At 46.1% G+C, this 17204-nt stretch overlaps 1 protein-coding gene across 1 annotated transcript in view; it reads left to right on the top strand.

Annotated features, from left to right (window-relative positions):
• UBASH3B (ubiquitin associated and SH3 domain containing B) overlaps positions 1-17204 on the top strand; it is a 59585-nt gene that overhangs the window by 35340 nt on the left and 7041 nt on the right. Inside the window, exons 2-9 of the mRNA XM_071576282.1 lie at positions 7454-7507; positions 8072-8258; positions 8692-8890; positions 11002-11171; positions 13107-13315; positions 14713-14848; positions 15277-15397; positions 16250-16372. Coding sequence (XP_071432383.1) covers positions 7454-7507; positions 8072-8258; positions 8692-8890; positions 11002-11171; positions 13107-13315; positions 14713-14848; positions 15277-15397; positions 16250-16372 — 1199 coding nt within the window. The remainder of the gene's footprint in view (positions 1-7453; positions 7508-8071; positions 8259-8691; positions 8891-11001; positions 11172-13106; positions 13316-14712; positions 14849-15276; positions 15398-16249; positions 16373-17204) is intronic.

Below are 17204 nucleotides of genomic sequence, written 5' to 3'. Positions count from 1 at the left end.
AGAGGACCTAAAAGAAGGCTCCTACTAACAGGAGCAGCACATCAAAACTCACTGAGAATTAGTCCCAGAAAGTGAGAGCCTTGGGCTCAAGTTCCTGGTACAGCCCAGTGTCACCAGCTTCACAGAACAGCAGCTTTCTGGCAAGTTGTGCAACTGCACCACCCCCAAACTTCCTGTTTTGAAACCCCAAGAAGCTGGAAAATGTTAACACTGACACTTTAAAGTGCTAGTTGGGGGGTTATTTTTTTTTCTTCCTGAAGATCTACATGCTACTAAAAAACCGGGTGTACAAAGGAGTAAAGTAGGGCTGCCTTGAGGACTGGGGGCAGAAGAGCAGCACTTGTCTCTCCGGGGAGCTTTGAGCCAGGCATGGCACAGCCCCCGTGACCTGGGTGACATCAGGCAGCTCGTGGCTCTCCAGCTCCCTGAGTTGGGAGGGTGGGGTGTGATCCATCCCTGTGGCTCTCAGTTTTGGGGCAGCTGGTGCTGGTGCTGCCAGCTGGAGCTGTGCTGGGCACTGCAGACATGCTGAGTTGCTGTGCCACACGAGGTAACAGATGGAGAGAGGGAAGTGCTCGTGGAATGGCAGCGGGACAAGCGCAGCTCACGGGGTTCCACCACCTGGCCCTGCTTCCCACTCCTGTGGCAGGTCCACACTGCCCAAAACCCTCCCAGAGAGAAGGAGTGGTAAGATACCAAAACCATAGCTACAGCAAATCTCTGTTCACCCCAGCTCATCCCTGCGTAGAAAGAAGAGCAGTTCAAAAGAAAAAAGCGCCATGTTTGTCTGGAACGGTGCAAAGGACTTACTTATTTCCAGTCAGCAGGACAATTGCTTCCTTTTCTGGCTGTCACTGAGCCTCCAGATGGTACCTTTGAGTGTCCTTAAACCTCTAACTTGGCTCCTCACAAAGACATTGTCTTCCTGGCTGGCTAAAAATATATTAATGGGGTTGGGATGGAGGGTCCTGCTCCTTGTAGGAATGAAATCGTGGGGTTTCTGCAGCATTCTGGTTGTGTTCAAATCAGGTGTTTGAAGGGGACAAGCTAAATGTGCTCCAGTTATAACCACCTTCCATTTGAATATATTAGTTACATTGGACTGTGTTGCTAATGGTCAGAATTCCACAAACCCTTTAACAGCAGCAGCTCCTTAACCCTGACCTCATTTTTCAGTGATTACCCTGCATCACAATTTGGAAGCTTTCAGAAGCAGCCAGCTGAGGTGCTGCCAACTTTATGGTTTTATTAGGGAATTGTGAGACATCATTTTCTTAAATTTCCAGCCTCAGGACTCCTGTTATTTTCAGACACTGCTGCTCTGTGTTTGAGCAATACATTTCTATATTAGCACATAGGGAGAAAAGCTTAAGAAGATGAAGTAGAAAACCAGACAGAAAATATAATCAAAAGTAAAAATTAAAAAGAAAACCAGTATAATTATTGTAAGCAATAATAAGCAAAAACAAAGGGTTTTTGAAGAATAAAATAAGAGGATAGAGGAATTTTGATGGTGTGTGACCAATTCAAATCAACACAAATACTCCACCTTGTTCCTCCCTGATCCCACAGGGACATGGAGTGACAACTGTGAGCTCAGGACTTGGACATCTAAGCCCATGCCTCATAAAAAGCTGTGTTGATGCTGTTCTAAGGAAAATAATATCCTGCTTCCTCTTTAAACTATCTCTTTTAAAATGTTAAATAGCTGCTACATTCCTGCCTTTATCCTGGACACCTTTTATGAGTCTGTACTTCCCTCTCCTGCTTTAACAAGCTCCTGAGCAGGGGACTGGGGGGTGACTGAGTGCCCATGTGCTAAAGGAGCAGGAAAAATCCGCCCTCACAGTGTTACAGAACTGTCAAAAACAAACACGTAAACCAGAAACACACACCCAGGCCCTCACTCTTTGCACTTAAAATTTTGTCATCATCATCATCATCATTGTGTGGCTGGACTGCAGTTTGCCAGCTGGACTGTGCTCTGACAAAATTAGTATTTCAATTATGGAGGCTGGGCATACACAGCAGTGTGTTTCCCAAATATGTGTTTCTGCTGTCACCAGAGCTTGGTGTGCAGTAGCTGGGAAAGGCTTGGGGAGGAGGAGGAAGGGACTCAGGAGGCCCCAGCACTGTCAGCACCTTCCACAAACTCTGGCGTGACTGCTGAGGTCCTACAGCCCCTGTGGCCACTTCCCCAGTGCCCTGAAACTTCTGTTTTTCTGGCAGACTTGGGCCTGTCCAGGGCTGGGATCTGCTTGTAGACCCAGCCTGAATTGGGGATGTGGTAGGAAGGGGCTGTTCCAAGGGAGTTCTTGGTGTAGAGCAAGGAGCTTCTGTCTTGGGGACGGTGTGGCTGCAGTTGGACCTCTCAGTTAAACATGAGAAGGGTTTTATGTCCCTCCTCAAGCATGAAAACAAACAGAAGGATAAGTAAAGGGTTGGGGCAAAGCTCAGTGAAGGGGAAATTATTTATTCTGCCACACACTTATATCAGAGTCATTTGTCTCACAAAAGCACACAGGGTTTGGGGTTTTTGCCCTTAACAAACTGCAGAAAAGGAACATCCCCACCCCCTGCCCTAAACAGGAACTGGATCTCTAGTGATACCTTCCTGTGCTGTCCTTATTTATACAAGGAAGGTCACCCAAATAAGAACAGAAATGGTATTAGATGATATTTTTTTTGGTGGCCAACTGAACTCAACATATTGAGAATTCAGAGGAGCACAACCCACACTGAAAAAAAACATTTGGAAAGAGCACTTCACTGTGGCCAGTTTTGTGTGGAGGACAGCTAAGGAATTTGTGGGACAACCAGCTATTTGGAATTTGGGTGTCTTTCCCTGATCTACTCATTAGATGGGCAGAAATTTTGCTTGCAAAATTTCTCTTAAACATGCAATTTTTTTATTGAAAGCCTAAATTAGGCATTATTGTGCTGTTAATGGTATAAACAATTGAAAACTGCAAAAACTCAGGTATCTGTAAAGGTCATTTCATAGGCAGTTTGGAAACAAACATGCACACAAAAACCCGGGAATTTTAGTGTTTGTGAAGAATTTAGAACAGCTTCTCTGTAGGCTCTGCTATAAAGCAGGGTTTGAATTCAGGGCCTGCCACACCAAGGGTGTGTTTGACACATAAACTAAGAGGGGAATTAAATACTGAGCTTCTGGCCTGTACCTGGGTTGACATGTGTGCTTCACATCTAGAAAATACCCTTTTTTTTCCTCATTCCCTGGAGCCAGACAACATTTTTCTTTCTATTCTTCTACCATAAACCGAGATGGAAAAGGCAAGTTTTAAACAGATGCATTTATCTATTTGAATATGTTTACATAAACTCATATTTTATATGCACAAACAAGCAAAAAATAAAGGTGTCTATTTTACATTCCTAAGAAAAATGCTCTGTTTGACAGCATCCTCCTTTGAAACTCATTTGACATAAATTATGATCTGTAATTCCTATCTTATCATGTCAGGCAGGCCTTTGAACGGACCCTGACGAGGAGAGCCAAGTATTCCATCATGTTTAATGCCATTTCCAAAAAATCTGTATTTACACAGCTAAATATTTTATGGGCCAGAGATTCAGGGCTACTTGAGATGATGAATTCATCCCTCCAAGGGGTTTTGTTCATGGGTAAGAAGTTTGTCTGAGCTGGAGAATAAAGGGAAGATTTAGTCATTCCCTTTCTCTCCCAGCTGCCTCCATCCTTCCATTGCTCATTCACAAATCCCTTGGTGCCTCTGTGGGCAGCTTGGAGGTGGGGCTGAGGTAGAAGTGCTGCCTTTTCTCCTGTGTCTGAGAGCAGCAACTCAGAGCAACGAGGTCCTCCTTAAAGACACAAAGCTCAGCTCTGCCCACGGCAGAATTGGAGTCTCTGCTTAGTAAAGAAGAGCCAAAGGAAATCCCTGCTGTGGGGACCGACCCTCAAAAGTTGGCACACTTTTTTAGTGATCAAATATAATGCAGATGAAGAAGTCTCTCTAAATAATAACCCCACTCCCCCATCCCTTGCTCTTGCACTTGTTTGCATTAACTTTCCCCCACGGTATTTCATTGCCACTGGCAGCCACACACACCTTCCCTTTTTAAACAGCTTGAATGAAGCTGAGCACTTTTTAAACTGGGTTTGAATGAAGCTGAGCACTTTTTAAAGTGCTGGACTAGAATCAGAAAGCTGAGCACTCAGCAGAAGAAGAATTTCTCTGTGGTGCTTCAGACTGAAGGTTCTTTTTATGGTTACTGCATCATTCCCCATTACAGTCATTTCCGCAGAAGTTAATGGGATTTGGCCATTATACTTTACATTTATTGACACATATTTCCTAGCTGAATTTACATTCCCCTGTGCCTTTTTTTCTACCCTGAAATTACAGGAAGCCAAAAGTCCTTCAAGAATAAGGAGCTAAGTTCTGTGGCACTAGAGCTCTGTGCTCCCCCATTACGTGGGCTGGGGTTAAAATGGGCACCACTTACACATTAATCTGTAATCCAGGGCAGCAACACCAATTCTGCTGGAATGTTCTGGGCTAAGGGGTCAATTCTTTAGCTGGGATGTGGTTCCCAGCAATTTTTTGATGCTGTTTAACCAGTGATTGAGTGGAGACTTTCCTTGTGACTTGACAGTAAAGAGTGTTACAGAGAGCTTGAAGAGTCAAATACTTCTGGTTCTTTGTGGTGGCTAAAATACCTCTGTGCATTTGGACAACACTGCTACGAGAATATTCTTTGTCCTTCCCTAAGGTCTCCATCTCCAGACCTGCAGCTGATCAGAGCATCTCCCTTGCTGTTTGTTCCAAATAGTTATTACATGTTGCTGTGTGCTGTTCAATGATTTCCCCACACTTCATCTCAGAGGGAGCAGAATTCAAGAGATAAAGGAGTGGGGTGGCTTGTGGGACTGCTAATGCTGGACAAAGCTTTTCATGTCCTACCTGAATCCAGCTGCCATTTTTGCAAGACCAGAAGTGGTTATTGTGGGATGCCATTCCATAGATTCTGAAATACAAGTTATTTTCTTACTTTTTCTTTTTTTCTGTTTCATCTGAGTCACAAACCCATTTTTATCACTTGCTGCAATGCCACAGCCAACACTTGCTACCCAGCATGAGCAATCTGAGCCCCTAGTCACCTAATTAAGTGACCTGATTTTCTCAGGAGCAGAATACATCTTGCATCTCTCACTGCACTCAGCAGTTGTGAAAATCAGGCCATTTTTGGATAAGCTGTCACTGGTTTTGAGTACTCAACTTATAAAAGGTTGATCTTGGCCTGGGAGCTGGAGGATGAGTCCTCTCCAGGGGAGAGTGTTTGGGAGGGATGCTGAAGCTATCAGTCACCATTACCATTCCCTGCACTAAAATAAAAAATAAGGGGGAAAAAAAAGAATCAGTTTCGGGTCCTGGGGTAAAAAATATACTTTGGCTTTTGGTTGCTTTGTGCAGTATTTCCTCCTTGCACTGAAAATTAAATTGGAAAAGGAGTTTATTGTTCCTGTGGATGAGAAAGGCAACTTTGGAAATCAAGCATCTGTGGGTCCAGCCTGATGTTCTGTAGTGCCCCTTGGGTTCCCTAAGCACTTTAGGAGCTGCATTTTATACCAGCAGAGCTCCACTGTGTGCTTGTTCCAAGGAAATGTCAGTTCATCAAGGGAACAAGTCAACAAGGGTGGGTGGCAGAAGCGTCTTGTCCTGCTGCCTTTTGGATGGCTCCTCCAGAAATCCATGCCGGGGTCTGGGGACAGGAAATCCTGAGGGAGAGCCTGCTTGGCAACAGCAGAAACTGCTCATGTCAAAGCCAGGGCTTTTCTGGGAGGGCAGTTTGAATTCACTGCCTCGGATGCAACAGATATTTCAGAGGGAGGGTTTGGGCAGCCACATCTCCTTGTGTTTTAAAGAGCAGAAACAACCGAGGCAAGAGAGGGGGTGAACTGAGCAAAGGCATCCCAACAGAAATGGAGGATGAAACCAGGATAGGGAAACCCTCCAGCTCAAGGGGCAGCCTCCCTGAGAGGTTCCCAGCCTCTGTAAGAGCTGGGAAGGGCTTCTTTCTCTTTGCTCTTGCCCAGGCTTCTTTTCAAAGCGAAGCAGTGGCTGTTTTGCATAGCACAGCTGAGCCAGGCCAGGAGAAGGTCAGCAACATGAACACACCAACCTACACAAGATCCACCCTCCAGAAGGCAGGTGCTGGCACCAGCACTCTGCTGAGCTCAAGTGAGTACTGGCAGATAAGGGCAGCAAAAGCCTGCAGGAGGAAGTATTTTCATAATCACACATTTGCAACATAGCCTTTTTTTTCAGCATTATTTTTCTGCCTTCCTCTTGCTCTCAAAATGAGCAAAAAATGTATATTCAAGGGGTGGGAAAGGCAAGGGCAGAGTTGAAACACAGCTGAGTCAACAGCACATGTCCCCGAGCTGGTGGGTATCACTGCGTGAATATCCTCCATTGTCATCAGAGTGCTTTGGAAAGTTATTGCTGCAGACAGAAAGGGTAACAGAAGCACAGTCACACACCACAGCGAGCTGGAACAAGTGCTGGAGAGTCCCAGCTGCCCTGATCCCAGACCCACCCGCAGTCTACCCTTCTTCTCTTAGGCAGGAGACCTTGACATGACCTATTTGTGGGGAATTTTGCCCTTGCCCAACTGCACGCCTGCCTTCTGCCCCATCACCCCAGTGTTCCTATCCTCTCCTACCTTCTTCTCTCATAATTTTGCTCAGTATTTCTGCCATATGGATTCTGGGTGAATTCTTCCTCTTGGCTGTCACTGGTTAGAGAGCTGAGCTGCTCAACAGTTGCATTTCACTGCTGATGTTGAGTATTTGGAACACACAGTGCCATGTCTAGAGTGAAGCAAATCTGTGTTGATGTGTTTGCAGCTGGAAAACTTGCTGAACAGAAGACCTGGGTCTTCCCAGCTGGAGTGAAAAGGGATTTAGAGGTATCCTGAAAGGAAAAAACCTTAGAGTTCTTTCTGTGTAGCAAGGTCTGAAGGGAACTATTCTAACCTGGAAAATCTCTTGTTTTGTGCCCTCTCGTGGCAGTTCAATTTTTCTTGTCTTCAGTGCAACGTCTGCACTTTTAGACCCAAACCTTTGGGTTTTCGTGCTGAAATGACCAGCAAAGAGGTCACTGAATGCCAATATCCAGTGTTTCACTGTCCTATAGAATGTGGGGAAGCAGGGGAAACCCCCTGAGCTCTGTATCTCATACTTTGCCCAGTTTGACTTTGCCCTTCAGACAGTTTGCAGTGATTTGGCAGGTGGCACATCCAAAAATAATGCCCCGGGGCTGAGAGAATCAGTCTGGAAAGGGTATCCCACAGGTTTCCAAAAACACTGTTACAGCACTTCCCCAGCGGGGAAGGTCCAAGGAATACTGTGACAGGAGCCACTTAAGCCAGCAGCACTAAAATACTCTTTATTTTGCTCTCTCTTCAGACAAAAAGCACTGGCATCGACAGGTGGAAGAAGTGTTCAAGCAGCATGCGACTGGTTGGTATGAATAAATGTTAAAAAGTAAAAAAAAATGAGTCAATTTAAGATTTTAACCATTAGAATGGGGGATGTAAATCAGGGGCATTATCTGAAAAGCACCTGCAGAATTAGTGCAATGCTATTTAAGTGCTGTAAATAAGCCGTCCAGAAACGAGCCTTGTCTGAGAGAGCTTGTGATCTCAACTAAAAGCAAAAAGAGACGAGAGAAAGAAACCCCCACTCTCTGCAGCTGAACAGAGAGCTAAAAGCTGCCTTTTCAAAGATGTTGAGCAATTTCCAGTGCTCTCCTCCCTGTGTTTTGCACACTGAAAAGCAGAAAGGCAGAAGCAGTGACCCGGGCTAGATCTTCAGAGCATCAGCCTGAAACTAAAACCCAATTTTCTGTGTTACTTAGCAGAGGTAATGGGCTGCAAGTGAGAGAGTGCAGCTCTGCCTGACCTGCCAGGCATGATTTTTCCCATAAAGGAAGAACGAATGGGAGTGAGGGCAAGGGGAAGCTGGCTTTGCTGGGAAGAAAACATGGCATTATCTGATGACTTAACTGTTGTTTCTCACTGCCAGGCTCTTCTCCCATGTGGGTGACCCGTTCCTCGACGACCCCCTGCCCCGGGAGTACGTGCTGTACCTGCGCCCCACGGGCCCCCTGGCACAGAAGCTCTCGGACTTCTGGCAGCAGTCGAAGCAGATCTGTGGGAAGAACAAAGCTCACAACATTTTCCCACATATCACCCTTTGCCAGTTCTTCATGGTAAAGCACAGCTCCTCTCCCCCTTTGCCTTTGTGCATGAATTCCTGAGCAGCCCTTGCCAGGCTCACACTGGAGACTCACACACTTCATTCCATCCCTGCATGAGGGTTTGTGTGGGGAGCTGGGGTGGTTTGCCTGATGCCTGGGCTTCTTGAGGAGTTAAGTGGTTTTTAAGTTGTTGTTTTCGGGGGAGAGGGCAGCAGAAGACCAAATTCTCATCATCTCAAGCCATCTTTAACATGAGAGTGGATGGGTGGTGAAGTTGAGAAGGTTACTTGAGGATAGGTGACCCCGTTTTGAGGACAAGGGAGGGGCAGGGGATTTCTACACACAGACTTTTCTGTGCTTCTGTGCTGCTTCTCACTGCACTGTAGCCAAGGTGGACCATTCCCCCTGCCCTGCCTGACGAAGGCCTGTCTGCTTCCCTCGGCAGTGTGAGGACAGCAAGGTGGATGCTCTCACAGAAGCTCTGCAGGCCACTGTGATGCGCTGGAAATGCAAATTCCCTGCCCCTCTGCCTCTGGAGCTCTACACCTCCTCCAACTTCATCGGGCTTTTTGTCAAGGAGGAAAGTGCTGAGGTGCTCAAGAAGTTTGCTGCAGACTTTGCTGCAGAGGCGGCTTCTAAAGCAGGTGAGTGGCTGTGCTGGAGCTGCAGAGAGCTCGTGGCTCAGGCATTTTCAGAAGCCAGTTTTGTTGATGGCACTGAGAAAACAAAGCTCATGAAGTCAATACTTGATTTTTAAGTGAAAACTAAAAGCCTTGAGAGGAACACCCCACCGGGTGCTTTGGGTTTCAGTGCTTTTCAGTTGAAAGATCACCTCACACAATCTCAAGTGGTATCTCCTGAAAGGGAAGTTGACATTTGGTGGCTCCTTAACCTTTCACATCTGGTGCTCTGTCTGCTGAGTGTTTCCTGCTCCGCTCCCTCCCTCAGGCCACTGCCACAAAGCTTTCCTTGGCCATTTAAAGGCCGTGTTTGTTTTTTCAGTGCATTTCTGAGATGTAAAGAGGACTCTGAGAAGACCCCAAGTGCCCTGGCAGCCCAGGTTTCCAAACCCCAATGCTGATACATCTGGCTCTGTTGCCTGGTCTTCTGCTGCTTCTGGAGGGGGAAGTGAGCAGAACAGCCCATGCTCCCGTGGGCTCCAGTGCTGAATAGGCTGTTTGGGTGTCCTCCAGTTACCTCCAGGCTCGGGAGTCAGAACAGCTTGGGAGTTCTGGAACAGCTCCCTGACTAACCCACCCTCCGTCACTGCAGGGCTCAGCCTGGACTAGTCACAGCACAACCACTTTAGTCTTTCACTGTCACAGGTTTATCCTGGAGCTGAAATGCATCAAGGTACAGCAAATTCTGCATCCCTGCAGTGTTTCCCTGCTAGACAGGCACCCCACAACCATGGAGAACAGCCCCTGTCTCTGCCCCTGGTTCTAGGCCTTTGGTAGTTGGTTTCACTACACCTCTGAAATTCATTGCTTTCACCCAACAATGACCTAGAATTTTCCTTCCCTTTATAAGAGGCAGGGAGTGTTATCTTTAAAAAATGCACATTTTAGAAGGCAGTGACAGGCACAGAGATATTGGGCAGGTCCAAGGACTCTGCAGCCACATGAGAGAACAAGTGTTCCCCTCCAAAGTGTTCTCCAGACACATCCTGCAGACCATCACAGTCAGAGGGGCAGTTCTTACCCCAGAAAAAACACTGACCCAGAAGAAGGAAGGGTCCATGGCTTCCAACAATCTTCTGCCCCTGACACTGCTCCAGTTCAGACCTAATTGGTTCTTTCTCAGGGGAAGGCAGTTGCTGCATTGCAGCCCCCATAGCTTGGTCATGTTCTCACATTTAAGGCTCTGGGGCTTTTTCAGAACATATTTTTTCTTGCTTAACAACAATTAAAAAAAAAGATGGATGAGCCTGCAAAGCTACCCCTGGCTGGCACTTGGAGCCAAATCTCTGAATAGCTGCAATTTTGACTGAATAATCAGTCAAATTTAATTGCAATTTTTGGTTGAATAAGCAAGAATAAATTACATGCAAACAATGTATCCTGTGATTTCCACGTCTACTGGAAGAGTCCCAGTATTTCACACACTTTGACCTTTCTACTTCCTGGAATCTTTTCCTAATGCAGGTTCTTTTTTCTGCAGAATCATTCTACATCATTATTATATCAATTGTCTTTTTTCACAATTTGGGAATACCTCACTCTCAGTGGCTAAACTGGTAATCCAGCTAATGCCCAGGGAAAAGATTTAATCAACTTGCATGAACCTGTAAATTCCACGGATTTGTAATTACTGGTGTAGCAGAGGGAACAAAAAAGGGAGAGTAAAAATAATGCTTTTTAACTTGCTTATTTTAGAAAGATCCTCAGCTGCTCATGAAAGCCTACCTGTTGCCTGGAAAAGTGTCTTTTTTGGGCAGCATGTTCAGAATTGCAATAACTGTTACCACACCATCCAGAAACCAGTTGTTTGGCTGTTTGGCGAGGAAGTCTTGTCTCCCCCCCTGGTGTGACTCAGGCCTGAATCAGACCACAAATCTCTAATAACTTGATCCAAGATGCAGTATAGAGAACTCATATTTGACTTCCCCAGAGCCTTTTCAAACTGCCCTACAATTTATTCCTCTTCAGTGTCTTTAAAGCCCAAGTTGATGTTGGAGGCAATAGTCGCTCTCACACCTTCCAAGTGCCGCTGCTCTGACAGTCCCTGGTTGTTCACCCACATCTTGTCCTTGCAGATGTCCACGTGGAGCCCCATAAGAAGCAGCTCCATGTGACCCTGGCCTATCACTTCCAGCCCAGCCACCTGCCCACGCTGGAGAAGCTGGCACAGAACATCGACGTCCAGCTGGGCTGCGACTGGGTGGCCGCGATATTCTCCCGAGACATTCGCTTTGTCAACCACGAGGTAAACTTTTGGAGCTGGTTTCAGTCCAAAAAACTAAAAGCCAAACCAAACAAACCAGTCATCTTAATGAACAGACCTTTTTGCCTGTTTTTATTGCCTTTCTTTTTGATTTTTACTCATGCTGTCCAGACTTACTGTTTCAGTGACCTCATTCCTTGCTTCTTGCAGGAACAACGTCCTGCTGGATTAATTAATTCATTCTAACAGTGTTTCTCCTGCAAGCTCAATGTAAGCTACTCTGATCTCTCCAGAACCAGAACAATGTTTTAAGCTGACCAGAATCCAATTCTACTGTACAGTCTTGATTTTATTATTAAGCACAGCATTTAGTTTCATCATGTAAGAAATGTTTACCCTCATATATTTCAATTATTCATATGGACTCTGGAACTGCAGTGTTTAAGTCTCTTAAGAGAGTTTCCTTAATAATTTTGTTTTCCACATAATACACAGGAAAAAATACTAATTTAATTTCATGGATTGGGATCTTGGACATGGAGAAACCACGTGTGAGGTTCATCTCTCCTCGCTGTAAATACCAAAGTTAGACCTGCAGTCTGAGGTTTGGTGCAGAGAAACAGGCACCTCCAGAATGTGAGACATCTGACCCATCTGAGGGGTCTGTCTCAGGATGAAACAAATCAGTATCTTGCAGAGGGAGCCTTCAGAAGGTGCTTGCTCAGGCTCAGGTGTTTAACTCGACTCCTAAGGTTGAAGTGATTGACCCCACTAAGGTGCATTGTCCAGAACCAGACAAAAAAAACCCCTGTGGCAGAGTGGGGAAAAGCTATTTTAGTCCACACAAATGGCAGGGCTTCTGGAGAGCTGACATGTCTCTGACCCAGCCCAGGCTGTGCTTCTTGTGTGGCAGCCTCCTTTCCCATCCAGGGAGTCCTTGTGTCCTTCAGAAGCTTCACACAGTCAACACTTGCTGATGCCAAAGGGAGTTGCTGATGAACACCAGCTCCCATCTTTGCATATCTCACTTCAGGCAGCCATGTGTGAAAGTCTGGGCCTTGTGGTATCAGGTGACAGTGGCTTGTTTCCATCTTCCTTTGAAGATACCACACATAGTCTAGAAGGATTAGTGAGGGCTGACACCATCAGGAAATCAGAGCTGCTCAGCAGATGAGGGTTTTTCTTCTTTTCTGCAGTGATGCCATTGCAGAAGTTACTCATGGCCAGGGACAAGAACACCTCTTCCTCTTTTAAACAGGGGACTGTTATAGCCATTTCCAAGGAAATTTAGTGGTAGACCTTTAATGCCTGTGGATTCCTCATGCTCAAGTGAAGATTACAGAGTAATACTCAGGCATCTTTCCCCACCTTTTAACTTAATCCTGTTTGTGTTAGGAAATACAAAGACAGCAATGGAGCCACATCCCACCATTTCTCATCACTTGTGTTTGTTCCTGTGCATTCTCATGAAGAGCTTTGAAAGCAGCAGGTCACAGATTCAAACCTGTTACCCTCCCAACAGTGTCTCTGCCCTGCCTTCAAAAGCAACAGCAAAAAGAACTGCTCTCTCAGAACAAACATGAGTAGGTAAATCAAAGATGGTCACTAAAGCTGTCTAAATTCCAGGTCCCTACAAGAATTCAGTTCCATTTTTAACAGAGTGTTTAGATTTAAGCACACTTACGATTTTGGTCACTTTAAAAAAATCATCCCCCTCTTTCCTTCCTGCAACTGGAATCAAAGAGGGAAGAAGTAAATACCTAGAAAAGCTTTCTAACAGCCAAGAGGGCAAAGCAGCGGGAATTCCCTGAAGGAAAGCTTTCCTGGAGAAAGCACCAAGTACTCCACTACAAGGCGAGCTGTTCACACCTTGCCAGGTGTAAAGGTCTGGGCTGTGAATGCTCCCGCCCCACTCTGACAAAGGTTCCCTTCCATTAGCAGTCCTCTCATTCATTTGTGCTTCTGTTTCTCCCCCAGACTCTGCAGGTGATCTACCCCTACACCCCCCAGAACGATGATGAACTGGAGCTGGTCCCAGGGGATTTCATTTTCATGTCCCCAGTGGAACAAACCAGTACAAGTGAGGGCTGGATTTATGGCATTTCCCTTGCAACTGGCTGTTCTGGGCTACTGCCTGAAAACTACATCACCAAGGCTGATGAATGTGGGACCTGGGTGTTTCATGGGTAGGTAAAAAACTCCTCAGTGCCTTTCCTGTGGCTGTAAAAAGGGGCTCAGCAGCCGAGATTTCACCTGGGTAAGTGAGGAGCCTCCTGGGGCTGCTAGAAGGTCACTGGGGGAAAGGAACTGGCACACAAAGCCCTGTCTCATCAGGCAAGAAGAGCAGATGCTCCCCCTGAGCATGGATGTGACTTTTTTAGCTAAGATGTTACAGCAACTCTTTACTCCTCATGGGGTCGCTGCTGGTAACGGGGCTGGAGCAGATGGTGCTGGAGACACTGCTGTGGAGACACCTCTGTGGTGGGATCAGGACCAGGAGGGTTTAAATTCGAGCATTAATTTGGGAAGAGAAATCTTCTGTGTATAATGCCCTGTGAAAAAGTACTTGGGATCAGCAACATTTCTTAAGATACTTAGCAAGATTTTTCAGAAGCCTGCAAGCCTTCAGTGAGAATGTAGCCCTCACCTTTTGAATGACATTATGCCTATGAGATTTTATCTAACAAGGTGCTGTCAGGAAGCAACCCCTGACACGTTTAAGGCAGTGAAAAGTGCAAGTACCAACAACTATTTCTGTTGAAGTAAATGACCACATACATTATCTGCTCATTTATTTCTTTTTTACTGACTAAGCAAAGGTAACCCATCCAATGTACTGAGCTGCAGCTTCTGTAATTGCCTGTCAGAGTTTAGTCCCAAGGGTCTTGGTCAAAGTCCTTGAATGTCTGGACATGAGAGCTTTTATTCAGAGGGACCATCTTTAGATAAGCCCTTGAGGCAGAGTGGGATCTATTACATCCATTTGGCCTCACTTAACTGAAAGCACTAGTGAGAATAATTCCCATGGAGGTGGGAAATGGAATAATCAGCACTGAAAAATGTAGGAACAACCACCCAAGCTGTGTGCCAGGTCCTTGCCAGCAAAGGGAAGCTATTTTGTGCCCAGTGTGAGAGGCAGTGCTGAGCCCCAGCAACAGCCTGTACTATCAAACTGAGTGAAAACTCCCTGCAGCCCTTAGTCTCCAACTTTTGGTCCACAACACCATGGTCAGTGACATGCAGCTGGTCCCCAGATGATGTGAGGGAGAATCTGTGGTTGTGAGGAAGGTCTTGACATTTCCATGATAATATTCACAGGCTGAGAGAACTTTACAGACCAAAGTTTAGGAACTGTTATTCTGTAAACTGTTTCCAAGGAAACAGCCTACTGAAATGGAATTTGTCTCCTTATGTGTGTAGATCACCTAGCAAGGTGCTCTCTAGTCAGCATTACAATAAAAATAATGATGAAATAACCTTACAACAGTAATCATCACCAGTTCCTGAGGACTGCAGAAAGGTCGTTAGTGCAGCCTGAGCACACAAAGCATTCCCAAAGAAAACATCTCTCTATTTCTGACAGGTCCTACTCAATTTTGAATACTACATCTTCCCCATCCCTTCAAGGCTTTACTGATGGAGCCCTGGAGAGAAGACAGCAGGAAGACCAAGGCCCTGGGGATGCTGGGCCGCTCACCATCATCTGCCAGAACGTGCAGGTAGAGGCCCACACACCCCTAAATCACACACTGCTTCAGGGACAAGCTGCCAGCTACTGGGGTTTCCCAAAAATCTATCCCCTGGTCTCTTTTCACCACCTGCAGCAGCAGTTACAAGTTGAGTTCTCTTTAAAGAATGACATTATTAACCACAGGCATTGAAGACTTTCCCGTGCACAAAGTGGCTCTTCAGAGAGGGTGGCAGGGCCTCATCCTCTGCTCCCTGCGGCAGTTTGATATCAGCGTAAATTTAACAGCAGTATAAAATTTATGAAGAGTTTAATAAATTCATAAAAATCTTACCTACAGAAGACTTTTCTGTTATGTTTGCACTCGGGTAAAGCAAGAAGTGCCGGGTCTTGACTCCCAGATCTCAGCAAACCCCTGCACTTTGGCGAAGGCCAAACATCCTGTCGCTTCCCTTCCAGCCCCTGAGGATCAGCAGCCAGGCAGGGCCTCAGAAACGCTGCCTGTTTGTCTGCAGACACGGGGAAAGGATGGACGTGGTGTTTGGGAAGTACTGGCTGTCCCAGTGTTTTGATGCCAAAGGTGAGTCTGCTCCTGGGAGTCTCCAGGCTGGATGGAGGAAGGAGGGGGGTGGCTGCTGGGCCAGGGCTTAGGTGGGAGCTGGAGTTTCCTAAGACAGATTGATGCAGGGCTGCAGTCAGAAACACAAACACAAGCCAGGGAGGAAATGCCGTGTTTGCCAATATTTGGGAAACGACTGCAGGGATGATTACACTGCAGTTACCTCACCATGAACAAAGGTAGTCATGATATTAGTAATCAGTGTTCAGTGAAAACATTTGCTACCATCAGAAAAATATTTTTCACAGCTGCCTCTCAGTCCTAAATGAAAATAATCTCACTACAGGTACAACTCAGAGGGGCTTTTGGGGCCTAAAATGGCATTTTCAACCCAGTAATATGCTTGAGTTTCAGACTATAGTTAACAAATTATAACTTCAGGCTCTGTTGATATTAAAGATGATGAGATATTTGTCCAAAAATCTTTTTTATATTCAAAACATACCAATATCTTTTAGCCAAAGGATGATTTCACAACTCCTTTCTTTCTACCTTAGGGCTGAAGAGCTCTGACATTTCAGCCTCCTGTAAAAGCATAACATTCAGGGTTTCTTTTGTTGTGGGCTAGAAACTATTTTCCCATGGGAAAAACTGCCCTAGAGATAACTTTAAAAATATTAGCAGCATTCTCTGCTGGTATTGATCTGGTGAAAGCTGTTTTACTTTGTGAGATTCCTGATGGTTTTACATGAGGAAAACTGCTCAAGAGCCAGGTCTGGGCAGCACCTGCAAGATGGAAGAGGGCAGGATAAGGTATGATGCTTCTGTGACACTCTGAAGGAAGAATTCCAGCTTGTAACCTTTCCCCCCCAGGAAGGTACGTGCGCAGCAACCTGAACATGCCTCACAACTTACCTCAGAGGAGTGGTGGATTCAGGGATTACGAGAAGGATGCTCCCATCACCGTGCTGGGCTGTACACAGGCAAGGCTTGTGGGTAAGTCCTCCTCAGGAAAGAGCTTTGAGCTGAAGGAGTGTAGGGCTAGATGGAATATTGGGAAGAAATTCCTCCCTGTGAGCACAGGGTGCCCAGAGCAGCTGTGGCTGCTCCATCCCTGGAAGTGTCCCAGGCCAGGCTGGACAGGGCTTGGAGCAACCTGGGCTGGGGGAACGTGTCCCTGCCCATGGCAGGGGGTGGCACTGGGTGGGCTTTGAAGTCCCTTCCAAACCATTCTGTGATTCTGTGAGGAGCTTGTCCAGGAAGCTTTGCTGTCTTCCTCCCACACATCCTGCCAAGAGAAAGTGCAAGACAATAAAAACTGAATTGGATGCCCTGAACAAATGGGATTTTGATGTTTCGAGAAGCTTTACAAAGTCCCTTCTCCTTCCCCAGCAATTTCCCTTTTTCAAAGGAAACCTTTTCTCCTTCAGCTGCTGCAGCTGAAGAAAAGGCAAAGCAGAAAATCTGGGAGATGGGATGAAATCGGAGCCATCAGCAGAGTGGGTGCATTTGGAAGACACTGTTATTGCCAGTGATGGGGAGAAATGCAGCAGTGAGACAGTCACCTGATGTAAAATATGCTGCTTCCTTGACTTTCAGAATCTTCACTTTGCCTCACCAATATACTTTCACCAGCCTGCCAAAAACACACTCCAAATTATTTCCAGCACTCTCCCACCACCCCATCCTTGTCCCTGACTTCTGAGCCTGTTTGTGTATAGACAGAAAATGACTTGGTAGCCAAAGAGCACATATTGAGTGTTGTGATTGGAGGAGCCCAGCCCCTTAAAGACATGAGCCTCAGTACTTAGCATTTTGTGAAATTCAA

This window comes from Pithys albifrons, chromosome 23, assembly GCF_047495875.1.
Source record: "Pithys albifrons albifrons isolate INPA30051 chromosome 23, PitAlb_v1, whole genome shotgun sequence".
NCBI classification, from domain to species: Eukaryota; Metazoa; Chordata; class Aves; order Passeriformes; family Thamnophilidae; genus Pithys; species Pithys albifrons.
Note: the sequence above shows the minus strand (reverse complement) of the source record. Positions and strands in the feature narration are given on the sequence as shown.